This window comes from Triturus cristatus, chromosome 9 (assembly GCF_964204655.1).
Source record: "Triturus cristatus chromosome 9, aTriCri1.1, whole genome shotgun sequence".
Taxonomy (NCBI): Eukaryota; Metazoa; Chordata; class Amphibia; order Caudata; family Salamandridae; genus Triturus; species Triturus cristatus.
In genome coordinates this window covers 19,751,366-19,767,421 of record NC_140592.1, presented here as the reverse complement: position 1 = coordinate 19,767,421, position 16,056 = coordinate 19,751,366, and the positions used below count along the sequence as shown (strand labels likewise).

Sequence of the window (16,056 nt, the reverse complement as noted above, 5' to 3'; positions counted from 1 at the left end):
ACTGAAGATTGTTGGCCTCCACTCCACGAGTGACCCGTGGGCCAGTTTCAAGTGCGACCGCTCGAGGCTCCTTCACGATCACTAGCCCGTTGGCTAGCAGGTCCCCACGAAGGCAACTCCTCTTCTACTTGGGCTTCCCTGGTTGCTCCAGACGTGCCCTGACTTACCTTTGCTGGGTGAGTCCCTCAGACCTGGCTGGTCTGCACCGCAGTCCTTTCTCTGAATTCCTGTGACTTGCCGTTGCCAAGGCTTGTTGGGTCCATTCTGGTCTCCGACACCGCAGCACTCGACAAAATTTATGGGACAGCTCGAATCCGGCTCGTGGACTTCGTCGACACCTCCTTGACCTCGTGGCTGAAGAGTCAAGACACCCATCAACTCACCTGAAGCACCCGACATCTGTGGGCATTGGTCCATCCTGCCCTTGGTCACTGGCTAGTGACCCAGACTCTGTCCCCTCTGCTTTCATGTTCCTTCCATCCTAGATCCAGGCTTGGATCTCTTCGGACACTTCTCCTCTTCACGGCCATAAGTTGGCAGGGTATGCTCAGACGTGAGTCCCTTGCTCACTTTGCCACTGGATTCAAGCAAGCCTGGCTGAAGACGGCTGAAATGCCAGAAACCGGTCCTAGGAAGCTTGTTTCCGGTCCAGGGAAGGCATGGCTTGGCAGTTCGGGCTGGACTGTTCCCATGAGGCACAGGGTCAGACTGATTTGCATATGGCCATGTCTGAACTGGGGTGGCAGAGTGGGCTAAAGAACGGTGATGGATCAAACCCAGATCTGTTGACTGGGTGTGAGTGTTTGATTGGTTCTGATGCTCCGTCCATCACCACCCCCTTTTGTACCTCTTTGTCCGCCATAAGTTGGCAGGGTATGCTCAGACGTGAGTCCCTTGCTCACTTTGCCACTGGATTCAAGCAAGCCTGGCTGAAGACGGCTGAAATGCCAGAAACCGGTCCTAGGAAGCTTGTTTCCGGTCCAGGGAAGGCATGGCTTGGCAGTTCGGGCTGGACTGTTCCCATGAGGCACAGGGTCAGACTGATTTGCATATGGCCATGTCTGAACTGGGGTGGCAGAGTGGGCTAAAGAACGGTGATGGATCAAACCCAGATCTGTTGACTGGGTGTGAGTGTTTGATTGGTTCTGATGCTCCGTCCATCACCACCCCCTTTTGTACCTCTCTTCACGGCAGCAGCAGTTCTTTGCAGGCTTCCATTGCAATCGACGACGCGACCCGACCCGACACCAAAAGACACCTATGCACCCGGCTTCCCTGGGTGAGGTAACTCGAGTACTCTGGTGCTCTCGTGGGTGCTAGCCCTAGAACTTCTTAAGTCCAAAAGGGTTTGGTCCTGACTCAATTCTAAGTGTCCCTAATCTTTAAAATTCCAACCACGACATTGCCCATAGAAGCTATCGGGAACCCGCGGTTGTGTTCACACACTGCACACAGTCCCCGTGGGTCCCATGTGTCACTACCTTGGGTGGTTCCTTGAGGTCCCAGCAATTCTACAGGCTCTATGCCTTGTGTCCATCCCAGTTGTGGTTCTTATACCACTTTTTGGTATATGGATTGGTACGCCCCTAAGGCCCAAACGTGTATTTGTGCTATTACTGTTGAGTGCTAACTTGTAATTTAAGTACTTCGAACTCCAGTCTCATAAAGAGACTAGAGGGGCGTGTTTTAACCTAAATACATATATTTTGAATATATACCTGGTGTGGTTGTCCTTTCATTTGATCATTCAAGAGATTATAGACCGGTAAAACAAGCAGCTTTACATTCCTTCAAGACTTAGCCTGAAGGCTGCTCTCCATAGCTACCACTAGGATAGCTTTCAATAAAGGTTGTCTTTAACCATTCACCATAAGGGGTTGTTTGGACTGATACAAGGTGCCCACTATAACTAGTGGACAGCATATATCAGGCCACCTTCTCACATGTGTGTTCCCCTGTGTTGGCAAAATTGGCTGCCATGCGCCAGTGCAGGCACCCTTGTGTCATGTTGCAAGGGTGATTATGTTGCGGGGAGGATTGTTTTTGTGCAGGAAGGTACACCTTCCTGCACAAAGATCATTGATGGCATTTTCCTCTTTTATGTGTGCTGCAGACTGCAGCACACATAGAGAGAGGAAAAAATGAGGAGAAATAAAAGTATTTCTCCTCATTGCGCCACTTTAATGCCTCTCCTGGGTAGGCGTAGGATTCTGACGCATTCCCAGGTTTACAAAATGTTGTAGCTCTGGGAGCGCATCAGGTTCCATGGATGTTATGTGGGATCACCCACAACAACACCCATGGAATGCCCCTTTCACAAAGAGTAATGTGTGAAAGTGGCCTAAATTTACAAGGCCATGAAAAGTCAAGCAGAGTGACTTTACTGTGGCCTTGTAAATATGGGCAGGCACACTGCGCCCACCGGTGCGTCATGAAAAGTGACGCACTGGCAGAGCAATGGCCTTGTAAATGAGGCCCTGTGTGTTTTGAGGTAACAGACAGATACAGGAGACTTGTGTTTATTCTTGTATGTGTGCAATACGTTTTTAAGGGTCCTTTTAAGTAATGTTATTAAAACACACAAACTGTTGGGTTTGTAATACTTACGGTATGTCGCGGCACAGCCAGACCGTCGAAAAATATCCCCACCCAACTTTGTGCATGACTTGGTATCTTCCATTGAACACTTCCCCCTTCTTCACCGGATGGTACCCACCTGGGAAGGAAGCAGCATGGAGAAAGCATTTGTAAACGAGTCTTGAAAACATGAAATAAATAATGTTCTTATGATGGGCAGGCAGGTGGCACTCTACACTAGGACAGACTTCTTTCTGACAGTCAGTGTCCTACCTGGGCAGTATTCGGCTGGGTTTTCCTCCTGTCCCTCCATAGAAGCCATCAGCTCTTCTTCTGGGTGGAAACAGAGAAGAAACATACCTGAAACACAGCTGTGTGAGAAAGGGACTTCCCCCTCCTCCATGGGCCTAGCATGAACCCACATCATAACATTAACTGCTAGTGTCTGAGTGTTGCACACCAAGAAGTGTGCAGAGAGCCTCACAATGTTACCCTGTACAGAGGAGGCGACTTTCTAATCTTCAGGGACAGTCAGTCAACAAAAGACATTGGAAATGTCTCTTGTCTCGCCTGCTGCTTCGCTGATGGGTTTGGAGACGTAAACCCTTTTTCCACTTTTTAATGCTGTCTTGTAATTCCCTTTTTTGGATGTTCCAGTGTGTCGCGCTCTTCTGTTCCTCTCCTCCAGTCACAGGCTCCCAGACTCCACTGCGGCCAATCCTGAAGCTGCTCTCATGCTGCTAGTGGCAGCATGAAAGTAGCGTCACGATTGGTCTGCGTGCCGCAAATTTGCGCTCCCAGTGAGACTGGGATCCTGTGCTTGCTGTGCCTTCTGTCTCCAATCCGACAATGCAGCTCGGATTGGAGAGAGCGTCAGTGCGCATGACGGTTTGGCCGGACTGAGATGCCCAGGCAAATCGTCATGCGCACTGACAACAGTGATGCCCACCACTCCTCCTGTCATCCCCCCGGCCCCGCCCTCAAAGATTCGTCAGGAAAGGTAAAATAAAATGATAATAAAACGTATATTTATTATCCTTTCCTGCTGTTTTGAGGAAGCTGGCAGACGGTGTAACGCTCTTCCACTATGGCGGAGGAGCCGCTGGTGGTGGTTGCGTTTACTTGATCTTGGGAATCACCCAGTACCAGCAGGAGCAACAACAGTGCAAATGGAAAGTCAAAGATGGCTGAACTATTTACAAAATTACACATTTTTGTATGATCTCTAACAATTACCAGAGGAGTCTGTGAGAGGGTCGGCTCAGCAAGAAAGCTAAGAGGTGGGGTGGGCAATGGACAGGACAGTGGCTGCATTGGACAATGTGTAGATCACAGTCAACACGAGGGCCTGAGTCACAAAGGTACATTTAGACCACAAATCTAACGTACAACTTTTTCGGTATTTACAAGGTAAGTTACTACTAGTAAGTTTACTAGTAGTAAAGTTATTACTAGTACAGTTACTAGTAGTGAAGTTGCTAGTAGTAACTTACCTTTGTGAATACTGAAAAGTAGTAAACTTAGAATCAAGTCTAACTTTACTACTTACGTTTACAGCTTTTTGGTATTCACAAAGGTAAGTTACTACTAGTAACTTTACTACTAGTTAATGTATTACTAGTAAAGTTACTACTAGTAAAAGAACTGGTAATAAAGTTACTAGTGGTAACTTTCCTTTGTGAATACCGAAAAGAAGTAAAGTTAGAACTTTAGTATAAGTTAGACTTTTGGTCTAACTTTACCTTTGTGAATTGGGCACTGAGTGTATAGGGTCGTCGCAGAACTAGTAGTGTGGCACATGCACTTGTTAAAAGGTGTGCATTAGGGGATTCAGTTGGCTTGTGTGTTTGCTTCTCTGCAGCTTGTGATGCAAATGAAAGAGGCCCTGCAGTGGTGTACACTATAGTATGTTTCGGTGCCAATAATTGGGTATATTTTTGATTATGAACTGTAAACTTAATAGCCCCTGTTTGTAAAACAATGGTAAATTTTTGGGTGGAATATATTAACAATATTTTGGAGTCTGGAATGGCTCCCTGAATGAATAATAACTTGTCCAAAGTGAACTAAATTAAATCAATTTGAAATTAACATTCACAATCAATATAGTACAACCAATTGCACAGTAATTGGATGTAGACATAAAGTGTAGAGATTGGAAATGTGGTCAAATCTCTATCGCCAATCATGAGACAGGAATCTATTTCGCACCTAAGTATCTTTCATTCAGAAACATCATCAGCAGTGTACCGCGCCGTCATTTGATAAGATTGAAAAAAGTCATTTCAGACTTCGATGAACTGGAAATGAAACAGGACTATTTACTCTAAATGTTTCAAGCAAGACAAAACAACATGAAAACCTTTCCACAGGCCAAGGTTGAGGCCAAAACTATGTCTCTGGAAACCTTACTTCAACCAACCAAAAGACAAGACAAAAGAGAGAAGTAACTTTATTACCTCTTATTCACCATTATCCTACAAATGTTGAACATTCATGGGGAAAAATAGTGAATGATTAAACAGGAAAACTTTTCATAAAACTATTAAAGACTTCAGGGGCCGATTCACAGAACTAATCTGAGATAAGATCCTAAGCTTAATACTTTTGGTATTCACAGAAGGCATTTAGTAGTAGTAAAGTTAGGAGTCCTAACTTTACTACTACTAAATGTCTTATGTGAATACCAAAAGTAGTAAGTTTAGGATTTTATCTCAGATTAGTTTTGTGAATCAGCCCCTCAGAGATTTTCCAGTGAAAGCAGAAAGAACAAAACCTACATAGAAATAACCAATATTGGCACAAGTGATGAAAGGTACTACCACTTTAAGTTCTGTGTCACCTGCAAATTTTTGGTGAAACCAAACATACCTTAACAGAAGCTAAACAGTCAATCAAACCTTGCGTGACCTGCAAACTATGCGATACGTCATCTCCACGATACACTCTCCATGTGGATTTGCGTACGATCGACTGACAAATACACGAGCGAAAATTTGATTCAGTGAATATCACTTTAACATTAGACCAGATGCAAAAACTTCTCCAGTAGGCCAGCCCTTACATGAATGAAAACATGGAGTGTCACCAGCACAGTTGGGAATCATAAGTCATGTTCCACCTTTCCTGAGAACAGGAAACAGAGCAGAAGCGTAACTTGGAAGTGAATTATGATGAAACTTTAATCAACAAAGCTTGACATCAAGATGTCTTTATGGAAATGTATTTGTACCATATGTGCTTCTTTTGAACAGTTATGGCAATGAAGAGAAAACATTTAGAAGAAAAACATATTGTAGTAAAGTTACTAGTAGTAACTTACCTTTGTGAACACCAACAGGTAGTAAACTTACACTTGAGTCTAAGTTTACCTTTGTGAATCGGCCCTTGGTGAAGTATTCAGCTGAGCAGACCATGATCCTAAGAAACGCCATCAAGGGACCTGCAGACGGGTTCAAATCCGCCAGCTTCGGAAAACCATAAACTGCGCCTGTGTCTCTCAGTCTTCATACAGCACATTGCTACACACGGCGTCCCTAACATGGTCATCGCACCTCGGCGGTCATCACTCACGACATAGAAAGACTTCCACATAGGATCAAAACAGACAACATGTTTCCATCCAAACACCCTACACGGTGGAATGTGCTACTCATGTAGGCAAGTGCTTCAGCGCCTTCCACGGGGGTAGTAAGCGATATATAAATGTTTACATCACAATGCAATATGACACCAGTGCAGGTGAAGTGCTACAGGATTTAATGGAGATTGATTCGTTAGAGTGGCCAGAACCCCCCCGCGTGGGAAAAGCCAGAGTAGTTTAAAAACATAACTACATTATAGTAAGCGATACCAAAGGTGGGGTGAATGTATGACATTGTTCTGCAATCTGTCCATCAACTGTTGTTTTTGCATTTGTCACCCCGAGTGGGAAGGGTATGCTCAGACGTGGGTCCCGTGCTCTCCATGCCACTGGAGTCAAGCTATCCTGGCTGAAGAGGGGTGAAACCCCGAAACCGGTCCTAGGATGCTTGTTTCCAGTCCAGGGAGGACCTGGCTTGGCAGATCGGGCTGGACTGTACCCATGAGGCACAGGGTCAAGACTGATTTGCATAAGGCTGGGTCCAAACTGGAATGGCACGGTGAGCAAAAAAACGATGGATTTAGGCCCAGATCTCTGTCCTGGGGTGAATGTATGACATTGTTCTGCATTCTGTCCATCAACTGCTGTTTTTACTTTATAGTAAGAGCGCAGTAGCTCCAAAAAAAAACCATTCTGATTGACAGCCTCGAAAGGGAGAGCCACACGTCAGGAGCCCAAGGCCTGAATGGTCCTTTCCGAAAGGCACAGCCTGAATATCACATACAGAGCCTTTCAGACGTCGCCATTCAGGGAGCAGGTGACCAAGGAGGCAACACAAGTCCCTCGTCTCTGCACCAAAGACCCCACCACAACCAGCACTAATGTCGGAATTCGCGGAGAGATTATGGTTCCACACTCGTTGTTTTTCCCTCCCTTCCCAGTTGCCGGTTCCCCTCGCCCAGTACCCAACAGATGGAAGGGAGGGAAGGACCCCTGGGGAGAGAGTTCCTTCCCTCCTGACTGCCTGTGATGAGACACACCTAGACACAAGTACTGCTGTAAGAAGGCTTGCCTGTACTAGGCGAGGAAGCCACAAGAAAGTCCCGGTGACTCCTGGGAGCCGTAGTTTTCTTTACATGTCGAGCAACGACTTCCTTGGGTAGCTTTTAATCCTGTCTGAATTTGTCAGCGGCTTGTCTTTTACCTACCAGATGTGATCTGATCCCTCCTCGCCAACGACCTCTCTCTTCTCCTCTTTCTCCTTGTGCCAGCTGGTTCCTGTGCCACCTCTCCTCTTATCCCTCGCAGCTCCTCTCCCTCCTTTATGCCAGCTGGTTCGTGTGCCACCTCTCCTCTTATCCCACACTCTGCTCCTCTTACTCCTTGTGCCAGCTGGTTCCTGTGCCACCTCTTCTCTTACCTCTCTCTGCTCCTCTCCCTCCTTTATGCCAGCTGGTTCCTGTGCCACCTCTCCTCTTACATCCGGTGCTTGACACCTGCTCAGCGGGGCCCCTTATGACTTCTTCAGCCCTGTGCCAAGAATGTGCCACGTCCCAGTCGAGGTCCAGCCTCCCCTTCAGTCTTAGATGGGGCCTCTAGGTGGTAACGTAAGGTGCTTGGCTCCGGGCTGCCCTCCTGAACTCTGTGCCCAGTGCCAGGTGGAAAGAATCCCCGCAGCCACAACAGCTGCTCGTGTTAAGTGATGTTAGTATTAGAACGAGGCTTATCCTGGCAGCTGCTGCTGGTCTGTCCTAAAGATTAACAAAGATGAGCATTAGGGCATCCTCAGAGCGCGTGAAGAGGTGAGCAGCCTCCCTGGCTGCAGTGGTGCGCCCTCAGAGCACGTGTAGAGACGAGCAGCCTCCCTGGCCGCAGTAGGGCGTCCTCAGAGCGTGTGTAGGGGTGAGCAGCCTCCCTGGCTGCAGTAGGGCGTCCTCAGAGAGTGTGTAGGGGTGAGCAGCCTCCCTGGTCGCAGTAGGGCATCCTCAGAGTGTATCTAGGGGTGAGCAGCCTCCCTGTCTGCAGTAGTGCGCCCTCAGAGCACGTGTAGAGACGAGCAGCCTCCCTGGCCGCAGTAGTGCATCCTCAGAGCACATGTAGAGACCAGCAGCCTCCCTGGCCGCAGTAGTGCATCCTCAGAGAGTGTGTAGAGATGAGCAGCCTCCCTGGCCGCAGTAGTGCATCCTCAGAGAGTGTGTAGAGATGAGCAGCCTCCCTGGCCGCAGTAGTGCACCCTCAGAGCACGTGTGGAGGTGAGCAGCCTCCCTGGCCGCAGTAGGGCGCCCTCATGGAGTGTGTAGGGGTGAGCAGCCTCCCTGGCCGCAGTAGGGTGTCCTCAGAGAGTGTGTAGAGATGAGCAGCCTCCCTGGCCGCAGTAGGGTGTCCTCAGAGAGTGTGTAGGGGTGAGCAGCCTCCCTGGCCGTAGTAGTGCGCCCTCAGAGCACGTGTGGAGGTGAGCAGCCTCCCTGGCCGCAGTAGTGCGCCCTCAGAGCACGTGTAGAGACGAGCAGCCTCCCTGGCCGCAGTAGTGCATCCTCAGAGAGTGTGTAGAGATGAGCGGCCTCCCTGGCCGCAGTAGTGCGCCCTCAGAGCACGTGTGGAGGTGAGCAGCCTCCCTGGCCGCAGTAGGGCGCCCTCATGGAGTGTGTAGGGGTGAGCAGCCTCCCTGGCCACAGTAGGGTGTCCTCAGAGAGTGTGTAGAGATGAGCAGCCTCCCTGGCCGCAGTAGGGTGTCCTCAGAGAGTGTGTAGAGATGAGCAGCCTCCCTGGCCGCAGTAGTGCGCCCTCAGAGCACGTGTGGAGGTGAGCAGCCTCCCTGGCCGCAGTAGGGCGTCCTCAGAGAGTGTGTAGAGGTGAGCAGCCTCCCTGGCCACAGTAGTGCATCCTCAGAGAGTGTGTAGAGGTGAGCTGCCTCCCTGGCCGCAGTAGGGCATCCTCAGAGTGTGTGTAGGGGTGAGCAGCCTCCCTGGCCGCAGTAGTGCATCCTCAGAGAGTGTGTAGAGGTGAGCAGCCTCCCTGGCCGCAGTAGGGCGTCCTCAGAGAGTGTGTAGGGGTGAGCAGCCTCCCTGGCCGTAGTAGTGCGCCCTCAGAGCACGTGTGGAGGTGAGCAGCCTCCCTGGCCGCAGTAGTGCGTCCTCAGAGCACGTGTAGAGGTGAGCAGCCTCCCTGGCCGCGGTAGTGCGTCCTCAGAGCACGTGTAGAGGTGAGCAGCCTCCCTGGCCGCAGTAGTGCGTCTTCAGAGCGCGGGTAGAGGTGAGCAGCCTCCCTGGCTGCAATAGTGCGTCCTCGGAGCGCGTGTGGAGGTGAGCAGCTTACCTGGCCGCAGTAGGGCGTCCTCAGAGAGTGTGTAGAGGTGAGCTGCCTCCCTTGCCGCAGTAGGGCATCCTCAGAGAGTGTGTAGAGGTGAGCTGCCGCCCTGGCTGCAATAGTGCGTCCTCGGAGTGCGTGTAGAGGTGAGCAGCTTCCCTGGCCGCAGTAGGGCGTCCTCAGAGAGTGTGTAGAGGTGAGCAGCCTCCCTGGCCACAGGAGTGCGTCCTCAGAGAGTGTGTAGAGGTGAGCAGCCTCCCTGGCCGCAGTAGGGCGTCCTCAGAGAGTGTGTAGAGGTGAGCAGCCTCCCTGGCCGCAGTAGTGCATCCTCAGAGAGTGTGTAGAGGTGAGCTGCCTCCCTGGCCGCAGTAGGGCATCCTCAGAGAGTGTGTAGAGGTGAGCTGCCTCCCTGGCTGCAATAGTGCGTCCTCGGAGAGTGTGTAGAGGTGAGCAGCCTCCCTGGCCGCAGTAGTGCATCCTCAGAGAGTGTGTAGAGGTGAGCTGCCTCCCTGGCCGCAGTAGGGCATCCTCAGAGAGTGTGTAGAGGTGAGCTGCCTCCCTGGCTGCAATAGTGCGTCCTCGGAGCGCGTGTAGAGGTGAGCAGCTTCCCTGGCCGCAGTAGGGCGTCCTCAGAGAGTGTGTAGAGGTGAGCAGCCTCCCTGGCCACAGGAGTGCGTCCTCAGAGAGTGTGTAGAGGTGAGCAGCCTCCCTGGCCGCAGGAGGGCGTCCTCAGAGAGTGTGTAGGGGTGAGCAGCCTCCCTGGCTGCAGTAGGGCGTCCTCAGAGAGTGTGTAGGGGTGAGCAGCCTCCCTGGCCGCAGTAGTGCGCCCTCAGAGCATGTGTGGAGGTGAGCAGCCTCCCTGGCCGCAGCAGTGCGTCCTCAGAGTGTGTGTAGAGGTGGGCAGCCTCCCTGGCTGCAGTAGGGAGTCCTCAGACCGTGTAGAGGTGAGCAGCCTCCCTGGCCGCAGTAGTGCGCCCTCAGATGACGTGTGGAGGTGAGAAGCCTCCCTGGCCGCAGTAGGGCGTCCTCAGAGAGTGTGTAGGGGTGAGCAGCCTCCCTGGCCGCAGTAGGGCATCCTCAGAGAGTGTGTAGGGGTGAGCAGCCTCCCTGGCCGCAGTAGTGCGTCCTCAGAGTGTGTGTAGAGGTGGACAGCCTCCCTGGCCGCAGTAGGGCGTCCTCAGAGAGTGTGTAGAGGTGAGCAGCCTCCCTGGCCGCAGTAGGGCATCCTCAGAGAGTGTGTAGGGGTGAGCAGCCTCCCTGGCCGCAGTAGTGCGCCCTCAGAGCACGTGTGGAGGTGAGCAGCCTCCCTGGCTGCAGTAGTGCACCCTCAGAGAGTGTGTAGGGGGGAGAAGCCTCCCTGGCTGCAGTAGTGTGCCCTCAGAGCGCGTGTAGAGGTGAGCAGCCTCCCTGGCCGCAGTAGTGCGTCCTCAGAGCACGTGTAGAGGTGAGCAGCCTCCCTGGCCGCGGTAGTGTGCCCTCAGAGCATGTGTAGGGGTGAGCAGCCTCCCTGGCCGCAGTAGTGCGTCCTCAGAGTGTGTGGAGAGGTGGGCAGCCTCCCTGGCCGCAGTAGGGAGTCCTCAGAGCGTATGTAGAGGTGAGCAGCCTCCCTGGCCGCAGTAGGGCGTCCTCAGAGAGTGTGTAGAGGTGAGCAGCCTCCCTGGCTGCAATAGTGCGTCCTCGGAGCGCGTGTAGAGGTGAGCAGCCTCCCTGGTTGCAGTAGTGTGTCCTCAGAGAGTTGGAGAGATAAGCAGCCTCCCTGGCTGCAGATGTGCGTGCTCAGAGAGTGTGTAGAGGTGAGCAGCCTCCCTGGCTGTAGTAGTGCGTCCTCAGAGCGCGGGTAGAGGTGAGCAGCCTCCCTGGCCACAGTAGTGCGTCTTCAGAGCGCGGGTAGAGGTGAACAGCCTCCCTGGCCACAGTAGTGCGTCCTCAGAGAGTGTGTAGAGGTGAGCAGCTTCCCTGGCCGCAGTAGGGCGTCCTCCGAGCCTGTGTAGGGGTGAGCAGCCTCCCTGGCCGCAGTAGAGTATCCTCAGAGTGCGTGTAGAGGTGAGCTGCCTCCCTGGCCGCAGTAGTGCATCCTCAGAGCGTGCGTAGAGGTGAGCAGCTTCCCTGGCCGCAGTAGTGCGTCCTCAGAGAGTGTGTAGGGGTGAGCAGCCTCCCTGGCCGCAGTAGGGCGTCCTCAGAGCGTGTGTAGAGGTGAGCAGCTTCCCTGGCCGCAGTAGGGCGTCCTCAGAGCGTGCGTAGAGGTGAGCAGCTTCCCTGGCCGCAGTAGGGCGTCCTCAGAGAGTGTGTAGGGGTGAGCAGCCTCCCTGGCCGCAGTAGTGCACCCTCAGAGAGTGTGTAGGGGTGAGCTGCCTCCCTGGCCGCAGTAGTGCATCCTCAGAGAGTGTGTAGGGGTGAGCAACCTCCCTTGCCGCAGTAGTGCGTCCTCAGAGAGTGTGTAGGGGTGAGCAGCCTCCCTTGCTGCATTTCTGCACTCTCAGCAGGTCTGCAGAAGTGAACAGACTGGCTGACAGCAGCTCTGCACACCCTGGGGCTTATTTACAAGCCCCTTGCACTGGGGGTACATAATTTTTTGTGATGCACCAGGGGCGCATTTTGCTGCCCCATATTTACAAGGGCACGATAAGCCACCCTGCGTGGTTTTTTGTATCCTTGTAAATACGGCCCCTTTACACGCAGCACTTTGAGTGAAAGGGGTTTTCCATGGGTGTTGCTGTGGGTGTTCCCACGCACCACCCATGGAGCTTGACACATTCCAAGGTTCACGAGAAATCGTAAACCTGGGAATGCGTCAGAATGCTACGCCTCACCAGGGCAGACGTAAGGAGGCGCAACGAGGACAAAAAAATGTTTTATTTCTATTAGTTTTTTCATCTTTCTATGCATGCTTCATTCACACATAGAAAGAGGAATTCACCTCTTGTGACCTTTTTTTTGTGCATGAAGGTGTCCCTTCCTGCACAATAACAGTCCTCCCGCAATACACGCACCCTTGCAAGGGTGCCTGCATCGGCGCATGGCGGCCAATTGTGCGCCAGCGCAGGTGTAGCACAGGGATCTGTCATATCGATGTGGATATGACGCGTCCCTGTGCTTTGTAAGTGACTCGGGGCAGATGTATCAAAAGAGCATTTTGCGATTCTCAAATAGCGATTTTTACCGAATCATTATTTGGGAATCGCAAAATGCTATGTATGTAGGTTTCGCAAAGAATTTTGCAATTCTATACTATTACCTAAAAGCGATTCGGTAAATAGTGAATCACTAGTAGGTAATATGACTTGATTCATTCCTATAGGCCAGAAGGCCCCTAGGTGCGAATGGTTTTGCATTAGCTAATTTGCGATTACCTAACTGGTAATTTCTTCACAGATATATCCATATATATGGTCCCTTTCCAGACATTCTCTGGTCATCAATCTCTTGGCCTCAATCTTTAGCGGATTCGGAGGCAAGGGGTGGGGGTGGGCAGTGGCGTAACGATAAGTGAGGGGGGCCCCCTGCAAGGTACGTGGAGGAGCCCCCTTCCAGGAGCTCCCCAGCCGAAGTGCAGTGCTGAGGGGGCCCCCTGGAGCATGGGGACCCGCCCGTACTGCGGGGGATGCGGGGGCCTGTGTTACGCCCCTGGGAGTGGGTGGTGGTGGAAAGTAGCTTGGTAGGGTCCAGGCTTTGCATGCACCGACCCCCTCTCCCCAGGGGGCGGGGCCCGTGTGAGTCATCTAAGAGATAACGTGACATTCAGCAGCTGTGGCGATCTAGTGGGGTTTCCCGGGAGAGGATATATACCAAACTCCCCCAATCTGTCACTTTACAAGATCCCTTTCACCGTCCAGGCCCCTGTTACTGTTCCAACTTCTGTCGCTCCTTGGGTTTTTAGCTCCCCCAGGCTCTAATCCTGGGAGTCCCGTTCATTTATTCGTTCATTCACTACTTTATTCACCGTCACATCTCTGCCACCATCGTAACTCCCGCTGCCCTTTCCATGCATGTCACCTGCCATAAGGCTCTGCTATCACTGACGCCACGCCTGTTACACTCCCAGTGCCTGTTACACTCCCAGTGCCTGTCACACTCCCAGTCTCGTCACTTCCAGATCCTTTCACCCTAACCACAACAGCCACACCCCCAGACACTCTCACCTTCCATACACCATCTGCCTCCCAGGTCCTTCCATCTTACCAGCCTTGGCACCCCCATACCCTCTTGTCCCTGTTACACCCCATGTCATCAACACCCTCCACTTCCCTGAGAATCCATGTTCTTGTCACACTCCTTGTCCCTCTCACACCCCAGATTACCGTCACCCTCCACACACCTGTCACAATCTTTGTTCCTGACACAGTCTCACAGTCCCTCTCACACCCCAATCACGGTCACCCTCCACACCCCCTTGTACTCTTGTGAAGGGTGCTCTGGACTCTTGAGAAGGGTGACCCCCGGACTCTTGAGAAGGGTGCCCCCTGGACTCATGAGATGGGTGCCCCCTGGAATCTTGAGAAGGGTGCCCCCTGGACTCATGAAATGGGTGCCCCCTGGACTCTTGAAAATGGCTGCCCCCCATGACTCTTGAGAAGGGTGCCCCCCCTGGACTCTTGAGAAGGGTGCCCCCTGGACTCTTGAGAAGGGTGCCCCCTGGACTCTTGAGAAGGGCTGCCCCCCTGGACTCTTGAGAAGGGTGCAGCCTGGACTCTTGTGAAGGGTGCTCCTGCACTCCTGAGAAGGGTACCCTCCTAGACTCTTGAGAAGGGTGCCCCCCTGGACTCTTGAGAAGGGTGCCCCTCTGGACTCTTGAGAAGGGTGCTCCCCTGGACTCTTGAGAAGGGTGCAGCCTGGACTCTTGTGAAGGGTGCTCCTGCACTCCTGAAAAGGGTACCCTCCTAGACTCTTGAGAAGGGTGCCCCCCTGGACTCTTGAGAAGGGTGCCCCTCTGGACTCTTGAGAAGGGTGCTCCCCTGGACTCTTGAGAAGGGTACAGCCTGGACTCTTGAGAATGGCTGCCCCCCTGGACTCTTGAGAAGGGTGCCCCACTGGACTCTTGAGAAGGGTGCTCCCCTGGACTCTTGAGAAGGGTGCCCCTCTGGACTCTTGAGAAGGGTGAAGCCTGAACTCTTGAGAAGGGTGCCCCCCTGGACTCTTGAGAAGGGTGCCCCCTGGACTCTTGAGAACGGTGCCCTCCGGGACTCTTGTGAAGGGTGCTCCTGCACTCTTGAGAAGGGTACCCTCCCAGACTCTTGAGAAGGGTGCCCCTCTGGGCTCTTGAGAAGGGTGCTCCACTGGACTCTTGAGAAGGGTGCCCCCCTGGACTCTTGAGAAGGGTGCTCCTGCACTCTTGAGAAGGGTACCCCCCTGGACTCTTGAGAAGGGTGCCCCCTGGACTCTTGAGAAGGGTGCCCCCCTGGGCTCTTGAGAAGGGTGCCCCACTGGACTCTTGAGAAGGGTGCAGCCTGGACTCTTGAGAATGGCGGCCCCACTGGACTCTTGAGAAGGGTGCCCCCTGGACTCTTGAGAAGGGTGCAGCCTGGACTCTTGAGAAGGGTGCCCCCCGGACTCTTGAGAAGGGTGCCCCCTGGACTCTTGAGAAGGGTGCCCCCCTGGGCTCTTGAGAAGGCTGCCCCACTGGACTCTTGAGAAGGGTGCAGCCTGGACTCTTGAGAATGGCTGCCCCCCTGGACTCTTGAGAAGGGTGCCCCACTGGACTCTTGTGAAGGGTGCTCCTGCACTCTTGAGAAGGGTACACTCCTAGACTCTTGAGAAGGGTGCCCCCCTGGGCTCTTGAGAAGGGTGCCCCACTGGACTCTTGAGAAGGGCTGCCCCCCTGGACTCTAAATGGCTGTCCCCCTGGACTCTTGAGAAGGGTCCCCCACTGGACTCTTGAGAATGGCTGCCCCCCTGGACTCTTGAGAAGGGTGCTCCTGCACTCTTGAGAAGGGTACCCTCCCAGACTTTTGAGAAGGGTGCCCTCCGGGACTCTTGTGAAGGGTGCCCCCTGGACTCTTGGGAAGGGTGCCCCCTGGACTCTTGGGAAGGGTGCCCCCTGGACTCTTGAGAAGGGTGCTCCTGCACTCTTGAGAAGGGTACCCTCCCAGACTCTTGAGAAGGGTGCCCCCCTGGGCTCTTGAGAAGGGTGCCCCACTGGACTCTTGAGAAGGGTACCCTCCGGGACTCTTGAGAAGGGTGCCCCCTGGACTCTTGAGAAGGGTACCCTCCGGGACTCTTGTGAAGGGTGCCCCCTGGACTCTTCAGAAGGGTGCCCCCTGGACTCTTGAGAAGGGTGCCCCCTGGACTCTCGAGAAGGGTGCTCCTGCAATCTTGAGAAGGGTACCCTCCCAGACTCTTGAGAAGGGTGCCCCCCTGGGCTCTTGAGAATGGCTGCCCCCCTGGACTCTGAATGGCTGCCCCCCTGGACTCTTGAGAAGGGTGCTCCTGCACTCTTGAGAGGGGTACCCTCCCAGACTCTTGAGAAGGGTGCCCTCCGGGACTCTTGTGAAGGGTGCCCCCTGGACTCTTGAGAAGGGTGCTCCTGCACTCTTGAGAAGGGTGCCCCCCTGGATTCTTGAGAAGGGTGCCCCCCTGGACTCTTGAGAAGGGCT

At 53.2% G+C, this 16,056-nt stretch overlaps 1 protein-coding gene across 2 annotated transcripts in view; it reads right to left on the bottom strand.

Moving 5' to 3' along the window:
• Positions 1-16,056, bottom strand: part of LOC146797279 (SRSF protein kinase 3-like) — a 144,080-nt gene that overhangs the window by 113,755 nt on the left and 14,269 nt on the right. The window contains exons 2-3 of one of the 2 annotated variants that reach the window (XM_085624248.1): positions 2,851-2,910; positions 2,608-2,716 (exon numbers count right to left, since the gene is read on the bottom strand). In XM_085624248.1, the coding sequence (XP_085480374.1) occupies positions 2,608-2,716; positions 2,851-2,899 (158 nt within the window). In that variant the 5' untranslated portion in view covers positions 2,900-2,910. The remainder of the gene's footprint in view (positions 1-2,607; positions 2,717-2,850; positions 2,911-16,056) is intronic. The other variant, XM_085624249.1, reaches the window with a different exon arrangement.